Consider the following 19,325-nt stretch of genomic DNA (forward strand, 5'->3'; position numbering starts at 1 on the left):
ATAATGATGTTAAAAAAATAAACTAAGTGAATTTTTATTGACATGTAAGTATTCCTCCATCATTTATTGATTAACACATATAATGACTTTTAGCTCAAAGTGAAGAGCAAAAATATGCACTGAATCATTTTGTAAAGAAAAAGAAAACCAAGAATATGAATGCCTTCGAAGCTGTTTTTGGTATTTGTTGTTCTTGACAGGTACGAATTGCAATGCATTTTTTGCTGCCTTGCTTATGTTCTCTGCATAGTAATAAGTTAATAACCAGTTCATGATATTCTGTTGACTTACATAAAAAGCACGGCCAAAAGTTCAGTGATATATTTGGATGAAAATATTTTGTTTTAAAAAAATGTCTGTCCGGGGCTTGTAACTCCAGCTACTAAGAGTATTTACCTTAAAAATCGAAACAAAGTCGACTTTAAGGGCGTGCAATATGTGCGACTGCATAGGACCCCGACTTTTTAGGGCCCTGAATTTTAATAACCTTTTGTGAAAGTAGTACATGTTTATAAGACGCGGGAATATTAAATACAATAGTGCTTAGCTGAGTTGTCAAGCTTCCATTATTTTCGAATCCCTGCCTTCATGTTTGTTATTTTTGTTTTTATTTTCCAATTGTGGTATTATAGTGTGTTTACATAAGAAGAGTGGAATGAGAGAAATGAGAATTGCACTCATTCCAAGTTATTCAAGTGTTTATTAACACTTGGGGTTTAGGGTTGTTTCTCTGTCTCTATGGGCAACGACCAATATGAAAGAAGAAAATGGAGAAAAGAGATGGGAAAGCTGAAAAGAGTTGGGGGATGGGGTGCAGCGCGGACTTCACGAGAAAGTAAAAAGAATTGGGGGATGGGGAAGAAAAATCAGAAGGGAAGAAGAAGAAGAATCAAGAGTGAAGAATCAGAAGAAGATGGGAAAAAGAGATGGGAAATCTGAAAAGAGTTGGGGGATGGGGTGGGGGCTTTACCAGAAAGAAAAAGGAATTGGGGGATGGGGAAGAAGGCATTACAGGTGAGGATTAGTTTAGGTCTAGTTGTGGTAGATGGATTAGTTAATTCAGTCCAACAAAAACACTAAATATACAGTGCCTAATTTTAAAAAGCCAGAAAGGCAATTACTCAAGTTTGCGAATCCAACAGAGAAATTATTGCACAGCCTCTCAAACAAACCAAACCAAACTGACCCTCCCTCTCAATATAATCTCCCTCGTTCACCATTTTCTCCTCATCAGCCAAAATATGAAGGCTGTCTACTTTCTACTTTCCTTTCTTCTCTTCTCTTCCTTCTCATCATTCTCTTCCGCTCTAACTGATGCCGAAGTGTCCTCCATTACTCGCCGCCAGCTCTTACATTTTCACGAAGGCGATGACCAACGCGATGAAAAAGAATATGAGGTTGAGTTGAACGTAACTTTCCCTCACACCAGGCTTAGACGTGCATACATTGCACTCCAAGCTTGGAAAAAGGCAATTTACTCAGACCCTCTTAAAACAACTGAGAATTGGGTTGGTGGTGATGTTTGTGCTTACACCGGAGTGTTTTGTGCCCCTGCTCTTGATGACCCGAAAATAGAGGTTGTGGCCGGCATTGATATCAACCATGCAGACATTGCAGGATACCTTCCGGTTGAATTAGGCCTGCTGAGTGACATTGCATTGTTCCACATCAACACTAACAGGTTTTGTGGTGTCATTCCCAAGAGCTTTGCTAGGTTAACTCTTCTCCACGAGCTTGATGTTAGCAACAACCAATTCGTGGGATCGTTCCCTGAAGTTGTTCTCAAAATTCCCAACCTCAAGTATCTTGACCTCAGGTTTAATGACTTCGAGGGAAAATTGCCTCATGAGCTTTTCAACAAGGAATTGGATGCTTTGTTCTTGAATAACAACAAGTTCACATCCACCATTCCTGACACACTAGGAAACTCCCCCGTCTCGGTTCTTGTGGTCTCCAACAATCGTCTAGAAGGTTGCATTCCTCACACCATAGGAAATATGGTGAACACCTTGAATGAGGTCATCTTCTCTGAAAACAAGTTTGGTGGGTGTTTGCCTAATGAAATCGGATACCTCTCCAATGTGACGGTGTTTGATGTTAGCTCAAACACATTCAGCGGGATCATGTCGAAAAAATTCGAAGGCTTTCAAAAGGTGGAGGAGTTGAACATTGCACATAACATGCTAACCGGGTTTGTTCCTGAGTGTTTATGCAACTTGCCTAGCTTGGGAAATTTCACATTTTCCTACAACTACTTCAATGGTGAGGCCAAAGAATGTGTGCCGGTTTCTCAGAAGGGCGTTGTGTTTGAAGACACAAACAATTGCTTGCCGGATAGGCCTAAACAGAAGTCAGCAAAACAATGTCAAGTTGTAGTGAGCAAGCCAGTGGATTGTAGTAAGGCAAAGTGTGAAGATGGATCAGGACCTTCAAAACCTTCCATTCCTACACCAAAACTGCAACCACTTATTCACTATCCACCACCACATGTACAAATGCTGTCATTCCCTGCACCTTCAGGTCAAAGTCCAGTTGTTCCAATTCACCCTAAGTCACCACCGGTTCATTCACCACCACCACCACCATTCCATTCTCCTCCACCACCTGTAGCAACACCACCATCACCCGCATCTATAGGGCAAAGTCCCGTTGTTCCAATTCAACCTAAATCACCCATACCACTAAGGCAAACTCCTCCACCACCATTAGTCAACTTACCCCCACCACCAATTTACTCTTCCCCACCACCAGTGCACTCACCCCCACCACCGGTCCACTCACCCCTACCACCAGTCCATTCTCCACCACCACCAGTTCACTCACCCCCACCACTGGTCCAGTTACCTCCACCATCAGTGCACTCGCCTCCACCACCAATCCATTCTCCTCCACCACCAGTCCATTCTCCTCCACCCCCAGTTTACTCTCATCCACCACCAGTCCATTCACCTCCCCTTGTACAGTCACCTTCACCACCAGTCCACTCTCTTCCACCACCTGTGCACTCACCCCCACCACCAGTCCACTCATTGCCGTCGCCAATCCATTCTCCACCCCCACCAATCCACTATCCACCTCCCCCTGTACAGTCACCTTCACCACCAGTCCACTCTCTTCCACCACCTATGCACTCACCCCCACCACTAGTCCACTCACCATCGCCACCAATCCACTCTCCACCACCTGTGCACTCTCCGCCGCCGCCAGTCCACTCTCCACCACCACCTGTGCACTCTCTGCCACCGCCATTCCACTATCCACCACCACCTGTGCATTCTCTTCCTCCACCTATGCGCTCACCCCCACCACCAGTCCACTCACCACCACCACTAATCCACTTTCCACCACCTGTGCACTCTCCGCCACCGCCATTCCACTCTCCACCATCACCTGTGCACTCTCCGCCACCGCCATTCCACTCTCCACCACCACCTATACAATCACCGCCACCACCAGTCCACTCTCCTCCCCCACGTGTGCACTCACCCCCACTACCAGTCCACTCACCTCCACCACCTGTGAACTCACCACCACCACCTTCTCCTTCTCCTTCACCTCCTCCCCCGGTTTTCTCACCGCCTCCTCCAGAGCTCGGCTTTATCCTGCCACCTACCTTCGGCTTCCAATACTCCTCTCCACCTCCACCAATGTTCCCAGGTTACTAAGCACTCTACATTGCAACTCTTATTTTTATAAATTTTACAATCTCAGAGAAATACACTTTCCACTTTTAGTTAATTATAGCCTGTACTTCATGACATCAAAGTGTATGTAAATCTTCTGCATATGCTTGCTTGTTTCAATAAAAAACATTATTGGCAAACTTTACATTTATTTTTAGTTTGCCTTTTTTATTTCATTTAATTCTTTTCGACGTGGATGAATGAAATTGTCAATCAGATCCAATCACAAATTTAAATATAATTAAAGTTACAAATATTATAATGTAAACGCTATGAACTGTAACTCGCCAATGTTTGGGATTTGTTATAATTTTCATAGTTGCACATAAACATAATGGATTAGAAGAACTTAACACTCGTTAAAAAATGACCTTATGTCTGACGCACTTATGAGTATGAATATGATGATTTGACTATCAAGAATCAAAATTTACCGGATACAAATCTTGGACAGACGAGTGGGAAGAGGGAATTGCTATTGGATCAGATAAATAAATTAAGCTTTCTGTCTCGCATGCACTCCGACTGTTAGACTCGTCTCTAAGGGACTCAAACCTCATTTCATCACCGTAAATACTTGGATTTATGTTCAGTTCATGAACTATAGCTCGACCTTCAAGCATGCTCACTACTGCAGACATTGTAGGTCTTAATGCTGGTGCTGGGTTGGTGCATAGTATAGCGACCTTAATCATTCTCATTGCCTGTTCCTTGTTAAAGTCGGAGCCCAACGTTGGATCGACCAGCTCCATCAGATTTCCAGTCTGTTGTAAAACAAAAGCCTGCAATATACAAAAGACCCTGGAGATGAACAAAAAAATGAAAAAGAACTTCCACAAGAAATGTCTTGATTGTTGTTTTATATGAATTTCAGAACTTTTTCATTTCAGAAATATTTTCCGTATGTCTCCGTCTCCCCCTGCACTCCTTTCATTTTTTTTTCCTTCTAGCCGTTGGATTGAAACAATGAAAGGAGAACCAAGGGAAAAACAAGGGGAGATTGCACAAGGGAAAAACGTGAGGGTCGAAATTTTGCCTTTCATGACACCAAATAATAAGTTTCCTACACAATTAAGTTCATTTTCCTGATCAAGTGTAGGATAACACAAAGTTGGATGACAAGTATGTCAAACGGAAAATGACTCCTACCAATCTCATCTGCCAAATGAATGCGATGAATATCTTACCCAATCTAGAAGGCATACATAATTCTCATAGGGCCGAAATTTGATGTTGTTTTTGCCAGATGTGAGCTCTAGTGCAACCACCCCAAAACTGTAAACATCGACTTTATCAGTTAAATGTCCCCATAATGCATATTCGGGCGCCATGTATCCTCTGCAACACAAAGGGGAAGTTGTTTTATCATATCCTAATTTAACTGCAGGAGACCAACACTCACTAAAATAACTTTAGACACATACTCTGATCAGCAAATGAAGAAAATCAGTGTGAAAGAGAAGAGTCAAGTACAATTCCCAATGAAATGAAAAGATGCTCACATAGTTCCAGCTACTCGGGTGCTAATATGCGTCTTCTCCTCTTCGTCCAGCTTGGCCAGACCAAAGTCGGAGATTTTAGGGTTCAAGTCCTTGTCAAGCAGTATATTGGTAGTTTTGATGTCCCTATGAACAATTTTCAGGGTTGACTCCTCATGCATGAAAGCCAAACCTTTTGCAATGCCAACACATATTTTCTGCCTTGTATTCCAGTCCAATTTCTTTAGGCTTTCCTCTGGACCTGAATTTAACGAAGATAATAACTTAATGACATTCATGAAACGAGTTATAACATACGTATCTATTTTCACTTCTAGATTGTCCAGCTTACCAAATAAACTATGTGCGAGGCTGTTGTTCTCCATATATTCATATACCAACAATAACTCATTTCTCTCAATGCAACATCCATACAATCTAACAAGATTTGGGTGTCGTAAAGCAGAAATCATGCCTACTTCATTCACAAATTCTCGATTTCCTTGCTTTGATTTTGAAGAAAGTTGCTTAACTGCAATAATAGTACCATCTGATAATTCGCCCTGCAAATTGAAATACAACACAATCTGAGGAATTCAGGTCATCCGGGAAACTTTATGTGTCATAGGCAAAAAGAATATAATAAGGAAAAGGAAAGTGCCTACGGGCTTTTAAAAAAAAGAGAGTTATAGAATACCTTGTAAACAGCTCCAAAGCCACCTTCCCCAAGCTTGTTCGCAGCATCGAAGTTGTTAGTGGCAGCTTTGATTTGTTTGAACCCAAAGAAACCAGTTTGCAGATCTAATCCTTTCAGATCTGTCGTTGTGACAAGATTATCTATTTAGCTCAGTGAACTGATTTTTTTACGGAGAATTTGGGGGACTTTTGGCTTGTAGACAATGTTGGAAAGAATAACCATGGAAAACAAGAAACTACAAGAAGCATATACTCTAGCAAATTTGAATATGGATGTAACTCAAGTTGCTACCTCTTGTTTCCTTTTCTGAACGGTATTTACATTACCTTGTTCCCTAGTAGATGTCCTGCGTTCCTTACAGCATCGTAACCAAAGAATGGCAGCAGTCACAAAAAAAAGGCACAACGCTGAAACAACTACAACCACAATGTATATCTTCGTTTTGCTATCAGCAGGAGGTTTGAAATCTAGAAGTGAAAGCAGAGAATAGAACAGTGATCAACAAGATTGTTGTCAAAATAATGAGAAAACTTTTAACTTAAATTCTTACCGGACTCCACTGAGATAGCAGATATAAGAGAACCATATATTCCCCTTTCCGGAGCATTACTTGTTCCTTTCCCGGCCCAATAAAAGCGGATCTCTAAAGTCGCAACATTGACAACTGCATTAAATACCTTAATCACTTCCTTATCAACCCCTTGTGCTTCCTTTTCTATATCGAAATCCTTCAATACCAGTTTTTCCTGTAACAATATTACTACAGTAAATCATTCGACTTAAAAGCTAAGAAATAGGGGGAGTGATAATTACAAATATTGGGAACATTTGAGGAAGTATATACAGAAATGATTACCTGGATATAGACATCAAAAATTCGTCGTCCAACACTGTAATAAGACCTGTTGTTTCTCATAACTATTTCTGCAAAGTGTAGTTTCACAGTGTAATTTCCGTTTGCTAAGCAACGGGCATAATATGTGAGAGAAAGAGGAGAAATTCGGGCAGTTCTGTACAATTCCGAGTTGTTCATTTTGAGTACAGAGATATTTTTTGCTATATAGTCTTGGTCATAATTTATAAGTCCAAAATCCCCAGTGCTACTAAATCCCCAATTCTCTGTGTCATGAACAAACTTTGCTCCGCCTCCTGAAGCTTCATCGCCATCATACTTGATGTTTCCGACAGTCAATTGTTTTCCACCGCAATTTATATGTACTGAATAATATTCTATACCGGGAAAAACAAAATACAACAGGTAGAATATAGATGGATTTCGAACAATATTTTATATGAAAACAGAACATACACTTCAGATTCTATGACAGGTTTAGTTACCTTTCGAACATGGACTGAGGCAATTGCTAAGAATTCTACATTGATACATACAAAATAAAGAATCATTAGCTTATAAAGAATGAATGCTGAAAAATGAGTAATCCTGTAAACTGCATTGAGTTTGGAGCTTACGAGTTGTTCTGTCTGTAAAAACCTTTGAACACGTTACTGATGAAATAAGAAACCAGTCAGTAACGTGTATCAAACAGCAGAATTCATGTCTATCTCAAGCAGGTTAACGAAAAGATGAAGAAATAGAAAAGGCATTTACTCTTACAAGGTTTCTCGACATGTTGTTGGGATAGAGTTCTCCGAAAAATTATTGTATGAAAGATCTACTATGCTGCACATAAACATGAAGTTCGTTCAGCAAAATAATCTGTATACCAAGTTTCTAAATTCTTTTAATCATATGCATTCTATTTGTCGAAGCCTTGCAAGCACAGAAACTAAAGTTGCTATGTACGTGATAGATATGAACAGAACTTAACCATAATATATGAAAGATTAAGGATGAAGAAACGTACTAGCGACTATCTCTATTTTTTATCCAGTCCGGAAGCCCAGTAAGCAGGTTACTTGTCAGATATCTGATCATTAACAAAAGTTATAACATCAAAGGGAAAACTTAAAAAGTTGGATTCTTCATGCAATTTGATAGCGAATTTGCACTACTTACATTGTGGCCAATCCCAATAAATTTACAAGATTGGGAATATTGCCTGTTAATCTGTTGAAGCTAAGATCCCTGCAAAACAAAAGGAAGGAGTAAGCAATCAGAACTCAGAAGCCATGTACTCATGATATTGATAACACGTAAAAAAAGTTTATCAAATGACAACTCACTAAATCCAAAAAGGAACTGAAAATACTGAGGTCGAATCTTGATTTTCTATTCGTATAGTAATTGAATCTGTTAAAAATAGGTAACATTTTCCCCCTATTTTAACACTATGATGGTTAAACTAGAGAGCAGAAGAACAGAAGTATTACAAAACTTGCAGACTTGTCATATTAGAGATATATTGAGGGATTTCTCCTCTTATATTGCAGCTCCTTAACATCCTGCAATGTGAAGCAACACATATAAGAAAAATTATTCACGCGCGCGCACACACACACACACGGATTATTCCAATCGAAAACAATACTAAAGCCGTAAAGATAGCTCACAATGTCTGCATGTTTGTCATATTTGATAAGTTCGGAAAATCTGCACTCACACCGCTTAAGTCACTAATGCATCTGCAAAAGATGATCTCAAGATAGTGATTAGGTGTACAAGTCTCCTCAGCATGGTATTTTAAAAGAACTATGAAAAGAATCCGAAAGTAGAATTGGGAACTTAGAAGACGGCACTCACAGGTATGTCATATGCTTTAATGCACTAAGGCTAGAAGGGATAGGCCCTTCAAGACCACTCCCTTGCATCTCTCTGTAAACAACACATTCGGAATGGATTAGATTAGAGGAAGATAGAGACTTACAATGTGTGCTAGAAAAATCTCTTACAGCATCTGAAGTTCTTTCCAACTGAGAAAATAGTCAGGTATCCTTCCAGTAAAGTTGTTACTGCCAATCCAACTGCGAAAAAGGTGACATGAACCTGATATGTTCCCGAAAATATCTTAGTTATGTACAATACAATAAGGCCACTTACAGTACTTTCAGTTTAGTCAGTTTAGTGAGAGCCACAGGCAACTCTCCTGTTAGATTGTTAGCGCGGAGGTAGCTGCAGTTAAACCCGTGCCAAGTCAAACCATTGTCAGTTTAATGTTTTACTTGGTTTTGCAAATCAAAAAATATCAAATATGAAGTTTCAAATAAATAAAAATAAAAAAAATAAAAAAAAGGATGAAAGAAGAATGCCAGACAGAATCTCCATGTTAACCAATTTCCCCAGCTCCGGAGGAATAATTCCGGAAAATAAGTTGCTTTCCAAAGCCCTGAAAGCATGGTCTCTTCACGGTCACGACTCACAACCAAATGGTACATCAAATTAAATGTAAATGAGATAACATTAGGTATGTAGATTCAAAGCATACAAAGCTTGGAGAGTAATCATGTTTCCCAAATAAGCTGGGATTGGTCCTGATAAGTTGTTCACGCTGAGAACCCTACACCGCGTACATTCAATTAGTTCAATCATTGGCAGGAAAACTTAAAATAAAAGATCTCATTCATGAGTGAAGAAGACACTTACAGAAATTCCAACTTCGTAGAGGTCCATTCGTGCGGTATTGGACCACTAAGGTAATTTTGGCCCAGATTACTGTGAGCAAAGAAGAGATAGGTTTGAGGTTTAAAATCTAAAACCGAAAACAAGTAGGGGTAAGCTCTTCATACACTTTCTTAAGGTAAGGTAGCTTGGCTAGCGATGGTGGAAGCACACCGTCAAGTTCCTGTGCTGTAAGAAAACTGCAGGACGAGGAAAAACAATTCACAAGTTATAATTTCGTGCTGAGAAGCTAAAATCTGGTGCTAAAAGCTTTTAACAAACCGGATTGAAGGAGAAGTTCTTATACGCTCTTGTATTACAATGCAAGAAATGATTACCATCCAAATCGATTCAGAAGTTCAGTTTTATGGTTAAACCCAAATTTTCGTAACCCAAACATTCAGTTTCTCAAATCCACGAATGCCAAAAAGGCAATTGAAATTACTAGAGTTTCTCCAAGAGAAGGTTACACACAAAAAAAAAAGTTTTTGAGTTTCAATTTATTTATAACTAGCACTATATTTTAGCAGCTGATCAGTGTGCAAACAGCTGCATGCGGGTTATACTCATCGGCTTCTCTCAACCGAGAGTCAGATAGAAAAGTAAAATTAGGGAGACCGGGCCGATACAGCTGAAAATGTATTTCCATTTCAGTAGGGATTGGCCGAAGTTTTTCGTTTCTTGTTTACAAATTTTTTTTGTTTGGCTGGGTTTTAAGTTGCTTTGATATGTATCATAGATTCATAACCTAATTGCTTTACTTGCTAATGATGCCTCTGACCCAATTACCAGCAAACATTGTAATCTATATCAGGAAAATGAATTATAGTTCAACAAGATTAAAGGGGCATAATATATACACGTACATGCTTTCGACGTGGCAGACGTCGACAGAGATGGAGCAGTTGCAGAAGAGAGTATTGTTGTACTGATCCGTATGCGGGGTTGAGAAAGTTGGAATATTGCTGCATGGGTCGCTGAAATTCCAGTCCTTTTTATTCAGTTGCGCAGCTATTTCTCGAAGTGCTTCCACTGCCATTACAAACACCAAATTTGCCATACACCAAAACAAAAATAAAAACTTATGAAAAGGTTAAAAGTTTTTTGACAATCAAAAATGCTTTTGACTTGCAGAAGCACTAACAAAAATTTTGACGTGTTTCTAATAAGAGATATAGATACAATCTCAAAAGCGTTTATGAGTAAAAGTGTTACATACAAAAGAAATCCTAACAAGTTTTAAAGTAGTAGAAAACGGCCTACCCTCATCATCTGGAAGAGTCATGCTCTGTGCCTGTCCTTTTGAGCTGACTGTTCCCATATTGCTCGTTAGCAATGCGAGCACAATAACATGGCTGAGAAAGATCACGTCCATTTTTCTTCACCACCAACTTCACAAGCAAGCTCTATATCAACTGTGTAATCCCTTTTTATAATATTGTCATCCATGGAATCATGAACTATCAAACTTCCAAAACTTCTCTCACTTTTCAAGCGACCCTTTGTTTTTAATTTGTTTGTGAATAGACTTTGATTCATTCTCCTTTGAATTGATTATCCAAATTTCGAGGCCCCAACATGTGCACATAAGAAAGTGCAATTTGCGCATGGTTAGTATTTTTTAAACGTATTGATGACTTGTAACTCAACTCAAGCAGTTGAAAATTAGCGTTTATTCATATGTGCCAAAGGATCCTCTCTGGATCCACTTTGTGGAGATCTTAGGGATTCCTATATCTTAGTTGTTCATTATACATCGTGCAGTCAATTTTCGTCAAATATTATTTATATTTAATTTTAAATATAAAAAATTAAATAATTTCTGACCATACGATACACAATAAATGATTAAAATGTAAAAATTTCTAAGATCTCTACAATTTAAATCTGAATAAGATCCAAATCCATTTTTGTTCTATTCATTTCGGGTAGGTTCTATTCCCCTCTCCTCAGTGTACGTGTTTAGAAACGCGAGGCTGTACTTGATTGTTTTTACAGGCTGGTTGTGCTTTGGAATGTGTAAGAGACAACAACTGCTAGGCGCATACTACGACTTCCTAATGAACAAGGCCTCCCTTGTCCTCCATAATTGTAATTTGGTAGTGAAGAGGGTGATGCTTGGCATTTGGTGCCGTGTCTTTAGTCTTTTCTCCCCTTTTCACTGCTTTCTGTTTATCTCCTCTGGTTGTTGCCTCCTGGTAGGCTTCCTTGTGTTTTGGCTTCGGCCCTAGTTATGAATTTATCCAGTTTCTCAAAAAAAAAAAATATATATAAAAGATTTCAGGTTTGATATTTTGAACTGATAAATTTGCTTGATTGTAATCACAAATAAAATAAAATTTCCCATAATCTCTTCGGATCTGAAAAAAAAGTGGATAACCATCAATCAGTTGTCTCCCTTTCAAAATAAAAGGAAAACTAATGAAAATAGCTTGAAAACTTTTAGTTTTAATGATAAGGACAAAATAAAGGGTAAAGTGAATAGTACCATGATTGACTTTTTAGTATAAAAATATGGTTTTTCGTTAAAATGAACAGTATTAGATGTTTTTCATTAAAATTCCCTTTAATAAAAAAGGAAGAGACAACGACTGCTGGATTAGTGCTTAGGTTTACTAAGGTCAACCAAATCGTATACAAATCAAGTTGACCTTGATTCGCTCAACATTGCTGAGAAGACTACAGTCAATATGTTTAATCTCTCCCTCTTATTTTCCTAATAATGAGTTATTCATTTTAATTCACATATTATTCAAACTGTGCATTTCCTTTCTAACAGATATATGGTCCACAAATACAAGTCGGTGATACACTATTATTGAATTTCTATATATACTTAAAATTCAGTTTAACAGATTAACTGTTCTTAAGCACAGTGAAAGGACGGATTTGCCCCTCTTCAAATGTTCTTTTCCTTTCTTTATTTTACGGTGGAACAGTAAAAAGACTAAAATGCCCATTTCACCACCCATGTTTGTTCCACATCCTTCTAAACCCAAAATCCAAATCGCTGTTGCTCACCCAAAACCCAGACAGCAGCCGCTGCCACTTCATCCACCACCACGTTTTACAAATTCCTCTTGACTGAAGGTAGGCAAAAATTACCCCTCTTAATCTCCTCAAGTAAATTTGATTATCTATTAATTTCCCCTTATTTTTTTATTTTTTTTGTTTCAAATTTACATCGATTGCTAGGATTTTGGAAGGGTGTATGGGTTTGGGTAATTTTCGTATTATTTTGGTAGTTTGACCACTTGAGGTGGAGCTTTTGTAGACAAATATTGGCTCTCTGGGCAAAGTTCTTGTCTTTCCAAAGTGTTGAGGAGGTCATTGAAACTAAACTAATTGATTACGTTAAAAAAAAATTATAATAATTTAAATTTTTTTTGATAATTTTGTCATTTGAATTTGAATTGGTATTGATTTTTTTTTTCACAGATTTTGGAACAACAAGATGGGCCGTAGGTTGGCATATTTTTGTGGTCTTGAATAATTTTTGTTTGGCATATTTACTGTGATTGGAACCTGGTTGCTTTTCATTTAAATATTATTGTATTTTCGATCTATGGGCAAAGTTCTTGCCTTTCCAAAATGTTGAGGAGGTCATTGAAACTAAACTAATTGATTAAGTTAAAAAAAAATTATAATCTTTTAAAACATTATTTGATAATTTTGGCATTTGAATTTGAATTGGTATTGATTTTTTTTTTTTCACAGATTTTGGAACGGCGATATGGGCTGTAGGCATATTGCTGTGGTGTTGAATGATATTTTGTAGTGAACCAAAAAGAGGAATATAATGTGTTAATATGCCTGGTTTTTCAAATACGAAGTTTTTTACTTGATGCCCGAATTGGACTTACAATTACAATTAACCATGTTTGTAACATATTTAGAGTCTCTGTATTTAGATCTCGTATAAATACTCAGAAGACTCAAATGTAATTATGTAATAAATGAAGGGGCAACTATGTAATAAGTAAGGAACCCTTATTCTATAAAAGGACTCATCACTCTCCTCATCAAGGAGGTCAAGGTTTAGGCCATGGGAAGAGAGAAAACATCTCAGAGAGGGCAAACACAGAAAATAGGCTAGAGAGCACACTGCCTCTAGCCTTCTTGTATATTCATCATTCAGAGTGAAACAATATCAACATCAGTGTGGACGTAGCTCAAACATTGGGGTGAACCACGATACATCTTGTGTTCTTTACTTTCTTGCAGATTCACGGTCGAATTTATGTTGTTCCAAGACCCCTCCGGTTTTGTGCATCAACAAACCAAATGTTGATTGGTCGGTCTGTCCAGATTCAGTTGAAATTAACTCTATAGCTGTGCTAAACTTGCAGAAAATGGAATTCACATACAACATGCGGGGGGAGATGGAGAAACTCCACCGTGAGATGTCAAATCTACGAAAAGTAATTAAGAGCTGTGTAGACACTAGACGTGCAAATGGTAATGCAGCATTCCATGAAGCAGGGAGTTCATTCAGGTTCGAACTCTCATTCATGTTTTATGGTTTTCCATCAGATGTTTTTTTGTCAATTCTAGAGTCTAGACTCTTAACACAATGGCACCTCAATACAGTAAGCTTGGGTATCAAAATATAATTGTGAGAAGACGTTGTATTTGAAGAGTTCTTTGTCATTATAACTTCTTTCGTTTAATATAAAGTTATAAATCTATAGCCTTCAAATTCTGAAATAAGTGGAAAATGAATTTAAGGGTGGCAGCAGACATTTCAGTTGTGAAATTCCATCCCCGGAATTTCACCAATTATTACGTATCTGGTATTTTAAAACTCGTATTTCGCGCTTATGTTAACTTTACTAGTTAATTTTAATTCCATTAATTTTAAGTTTAGTAATTGATTAGTTATTGAGTTGGAAATTTCATAGTGTTTTTAAATAGATATCGAACCCACGAACGTATAGATGAAAGCCGTTTGCGAGTCCGAATTATAACGGTATAATTACAGACGTTTGAAGTTGTGAACTATAGATTGTGGGAAGCATGGGTTAAATGTTAAGTTAAGTTAGTAGAAAAAAAAAATAGAAATGAGGAACCTGTCAGATTCTTTTTAAAAAGGGGTATTAAATGACCCATTTGGAAATAAAGGAAATGCCACTTTCTTTTCGCCCTAATTCGTGAAAACGTGAGGTCCTTAGCCAAAATTCAAACCGGTTAATTTCAGGTCATTTCCTCCATTTCTCAGTTGATTTTCCTACCTCCTTCACCTGCAACTTGCTCAACTACCTTCCTCCTTCCCTCTCTACCAAAAATCAAGGGGTTTTAAGGTTTCTTTCATGTAGAACTCTATAGGAGAACCCGGGGGTTCTCGACGACGAATTGTCATTCCGAAGAGTATCACCATTCACCATCACCCTTAATCAACTTCCCTTGGACCCAAGAACAAGACCCAACTGATGGTTGGGGCGTTGGAACACCAATGAAGCCGAATTTAAGGACACCCACCTTAGGGTTTCGTTGGGTGCGAGAAAATTTGAGGGCCTTCCTGGCCAAATTGGACTCGGCCACAGATATAAAGTTTACTCTACTTGTTGAAATCTTTATTCCTGTAAAATTTGAGAATTTTTGGAGAAAGTCAAATTTTCAGGTGTGTGACATTCGATTTATAAAAATGTTGTTGGTTGAGTATTTTATCGATAAGCTCCGCCACTTGATTATTCTAGCGATTGACGATCTTACCATTGAATTGACACCAATTTTAGTATGCTATGGTAGATAATGTTTAAGGACCTTAGGGATTTACAAGTGAAAATCTAGTGATTGGATATTACGGAATAAGTGACGTAAGATCATGGACCCTACTTTAGAATGACAGTTCGATTCCTCATTAAATGTTGTTGTGGGAAATATATGAGAGTTTTAAGTATGTGAATTGTCGAAGGAAATCTAAATGTGGTTTGTACCTTGTTAGGCGATAGAACGTGATGCCTTGACTCTCATGTTTGAGTGCGTTAGTGTGGATCTCGGGTGAGTAATTCTAATCTATGTGTTATGGTTATTGCTTTGAAATCTTTTGTGCTAATAAACTTTGTGGTTACACTATGGATTCTTAAAATAGTTCTGATGCTAAATAATTGTTGCTAGTAAGTTGTCGTCGATCTACTTATGAAACATTAGGTGACTTAGATAATTGAACTATGATGGATTGTGTTTTGAGATATATATGTGATGGTTGATAAAAATGATGAATTGTGTTTTGGGATGTATATGTGATGGATGATACAAATGATGGATTGTGAAGGACCATTACCCTAGTGTCATAGGGTTAGGTGACACTAAGTCTGCACCACGTAGCAATGGTCCTGGATGGTCTTGCTTGGTTAATCCGCGTTAGGGGACCATACTATTTGTGGATCGCGCTTGGTTAATCCGCGTTGGGCGATCCTTATATCCTAGGTATGGCCATACACATTTAAAGGTGATCATGCTTGGTTAATCTGCATTGGGTGATCACCTTCCAATACTTATAGGAGTGACTCTGCTTAGTTAATCCGCATTGGGGGGTCACTACATATTTGGTTATTTTCTCAGGGGTGACTCTGCTTGGTTAATTTGCATTGGGGGGTCACTACCTACTTGGTTACTTTCTTAGGGGTGGCTTTGCTTGGTTGATCCACTTTGGGGGGCCACTTCCTATTTGATTACTTGCGTAGCCTTCGGCCGAACAACGTCTCTCTAACTCTAGTTTTGAATATATCTGTGAATGTGGCTTTGAGAACTCTGAGTTTTGATTTAGAAAACTCATTGGATGTATGTGTGACCCCTTCGGAGGTTGCAAGGTTTGGTAGTGATTTCTTATAAATGATTTATATTCAAGGTTTATAATTGTGAATGATGGTTGGTTTTATTATTAGTATTATATACTTGTATTATTTATCGCTCACATAAGCTTCGAGCTTATCCGGGTTGTTGTTTGCTTGGTGCACCATTTCGATGGTGTAGGCACTGATCCTACAGGTAACAAGTCTGAGTAGCTTCGAGAGGTTCGTAGGTGGGGTAGAGGTACAGTTATCAGAGATTTGGAGTGCTAGGTTACCCCTATATCCTATCTTGTACTTTATCTTTGGGACTTTCTTTTGAGCACCTCAATCTTGTTCTTAGTAAAGCAAAGATTATACTTCTTACATATTTGTAAATATTTTGTGGAGAACTTAGCCACCTTCATATTATTTTGGTTTATCAGTTAAAGTATTTTATTCCGTAACTTATACCGTATTCAACGGACATTATTTTCCTTGTCACGTGTCGATTCTCGACGTATATTGGGATCGGGGCGTGACATCAGTACATTAGATACATATTATATGCATTGTTTATGTTGTTGAATCCAAGATAAATGCAGAAGTGGAACCATATTATGGTCGCATCTTTCTAACTTAAGCCATCTTCAACCGATGGCTGGTCAGAGGGCTTGTTTTAGTCCTCTGACCCTCCAAGAAATTAATATTTTAATGAACAGTACATGGTTGTATTTGCCTCGGTCTCCAACCAATGGTCAAAGGGTCATAGGGCTCGTTTTAGCCCTGTCACAAAAAACCGTCTCCAACCGAGGACCATAGGGTCAAACATAATTTTTATGTTCGTTAATGTTATTTAATATTGTTACATATTGTTTAATGTTGTTTCATGTTATTTAATTTAAATTTATGTTGTATAATGGCTTAGGAAGTTAAAGGAAAAAAAAAATAGAATTTCGAAAAAATATGAAACAAATTTGTAAAATAGAAGTTATAGGAAAAAAAATAGAATGAAGTGAGATTGTATGGAATGGTGAAAATTATGTGAGAAATGGTGTAGGAATGACTTAGGTATTTATAGGAAAAAAAAAGTTTCAATTCATTAAAAAAAAATTGAATACAACGGCTAGTCATTTAGCCATTAGATTCAAATTTTTGTTTAAGCATTCATGTCAGTTATAACCGACGGGAATGTATTTATATTATAAATACATTCCCGTCGTTTATAACCTACATGATTGCTCTAATTTTCTGGCCAGCCCGGGTTGGTTGGCTGGCTGGCTGCATGAGGCCAGCCCTTTGGCCCTTATAGATTATGTGGGGTCCACGAGCCATCTAGCCTAGCCTTCGGTTGGAAACGGTTTTCGGGCTATTTTCGGCTTTCTGGCCCTCTAGACCCTTCGGTTGAAGATGACCTTATGTCATTTTTTTGTAGCTTTCTTCCTTCCTTTCATATTTTGGAATTAACATTTGTGAAGCACGTCTTCTTGACGACCGATGGCTACTCTTTAGATGTATTTGTGGTGGATGGATGGCCTGTTGAGGTAGTTTTCTTTTACGATTTAATGTGTTTATTGTCATTCACTGTGTCCTTTCTACTATCAGAGTTTTGTATCTTGAAATTTTGCATGTTAATATATTATTAAATGAGTAATGTCCTATACACGAAACATTGGATGACCTTTCTTAAAATATATGCTGCTACAATATACCAATTTTGGTTGGCTATGGATTTTGCTATACTGCAAGCTATTTATGTGCTTTCTTTTTGTATGCATGGATGAACATATTTTAGTCAGTGTTTATCTATGATCTGTAATATGGATTGTTGTTGTGATTACAAGTTAGTTTTATACTCATTTTAAACATTATGCATCGAAGTTAATCTCTTACTTAAAGTTTACATTTTTTGCGCATGATGCCAAAAAGGAATAGAAATAGCAAAATAAATCAGATGGTACAATATCATACTTCTGGCACTCCCCGTAACGGAACGCGGGCTTTTTTGCTCGTGTATTTACTATAAGTTCGTCCCAAATACAAATATATAGTTTCACAATATTAATAACACATAGGAACAAAATATAACTAGAGCTACATATAATTTCACAAGATTAATAATAAACATAAAGACCAAATATAAAGAGCGAGCAATCCCCTTGGAAATATGATAAGATATATAAAAATCGAATAGTACTATAGACGCCAACCTCTTAGCTTCAAAGATAAGATGTGGTGGGAGGATTTTCTCAGGATCCTCTTTGTGAGAATTTTGAAATTTTTTTAATCGTGACCATTTATCTTATATCGTGCAATCAGTTTTTGTCAGATATTGTTTATATTTAATTTTAAATAAAAAAAATTACAATGATTTCTGACCTCACGATCAAGGTCTAAAATATCGATATTATCCCGATATTTCCATTGAAATTTCCGTGTTTTTGGACTACCGATATTTCCAATATCATTGATATTTTAGACCTTGATAGGAACTCTATGTGGTACTAAGTCACTCATATATCTTACCATGCAATGTATGAAGTGTAAAATATTATACTAATTCATTATATATAAATGATTATGGTGTGTTTAAACTTCTTTCATTAATTACTACATATTTTCTACACTCACAATGTTTGTCAGCTCGCTATATAATCAACTTAAATCAGTTAAATTCACCATGCAATGCATTTCCTTCCAATTTTTTTGTGATAAACTAATAGATAATTAACTAAATAAATATCCTGCAAAGTTTCAATAAAAATTTTCAAGTTTTTCTTACAATTTCCGTGGTTTTTATTCAATTTTTATCGATATTGATATTATCCCGATATTTCCATCGAAATTTCCGTGTTTTTGGACTACCGATATTTCCGATATCATCGATATTTTATACCTTGCTCACGATATACGATAAACGGATATTATTGAAGGATCATCAAGATCCTCACAAAGAGAATCTAGAGAGGATCCTCATGTGTTTCATTTGTTTCTTGTTTAGGCCCACTTTAGAACTTACTAGCAAAAATGCCCGCGCGTTGATGCGGGACTTGAATGCTACAACCTTAACCACATGAATAATTTCCGCACAATAATTTAAAAAATGGTGTACTACATAAGAACCAATGAAGAAAAATTTTG

At 37.5% G+C, this 19,325-nt stretch overlaps 2 protein-coding genes across 2 annotated transcripts; one reads left to right on the forward strand and one right to left on the reverse strand.

Moving 5' to 3' along the window:
• Positions 1–1,241: 1,241 nt before the first annotated feature.
• LOC103429679 (pollen-specific leucine-rich repeat extensin-like protein 3) lies at positions 1,242–3,665 on the forward strand. Its single transcript, XM_029109299.2, has one exon. It carries the CDS (start codon positions 1,242–1,244, stop codon positions 3,663–3,665), a length of 2,424 nt encoding a protein of 807 aa, XP_028965132.2.
• Positions 3,666–3,956: 291 nt separating this feature from the next.
• On the reverse strand, positions 3,957–10,789 carry LOC114827763 (probable LRR receptor-like serine/threonine-protein kinase At1g07650). The gene is made up of 24 exons (XM_070806397.1): positions 10,678–10,789; positions 10,301–10,446; positions 10,204–10,219; positions 9,400–9,505; positions 9,242–9,313; positions 9,071–9,142; positions 8,857–8,928; positions 8,709–8,780; positions 8,560–8,631; positions 8,370–8,441; positions 8,190–8,261; positions 7,876–7,944; positions 7,724–7,786; positions 7,474–7,539; positions 7,329–7,364; positions 7,197–7,231; positions 6,715–7,088; positions 6,409–6,604; positions 6,185–6,325; positions 5,859–5,977; positions 5,514–5,724; positions 5,186–5,423; positions 4,871–5,021; positions 3,957–4,465 (listed from the first exon to the last, which is right to left on the reverse strand). The coding sequence occupies exons 1-24, from the start codon at positions 10,787–10,789 to the stop codon at positions 4,100–4,102; spliced, it is 2,949 nt and encodes a 982-aa protein (XP_070662498.1). The 3' UTR covers positions 3,957–4,099.
• Positions 10,790–19,325: the final 8,536 nt, after the last annotated feature.

The sequence above is a fragment of the Malus domestica genome, chromosome 10 (assembly GCF_042453785.1).
Source record: "Malus domestica chromosome 10, GDT2T_hap1".
NCBI classification, from domain to species: domain Eukaryota; kingdom Viridiplantae; phylum Streptophyta; class Magnoliopsida; order Rosales; family Rosaceae; genus Malus; species Malus domestica.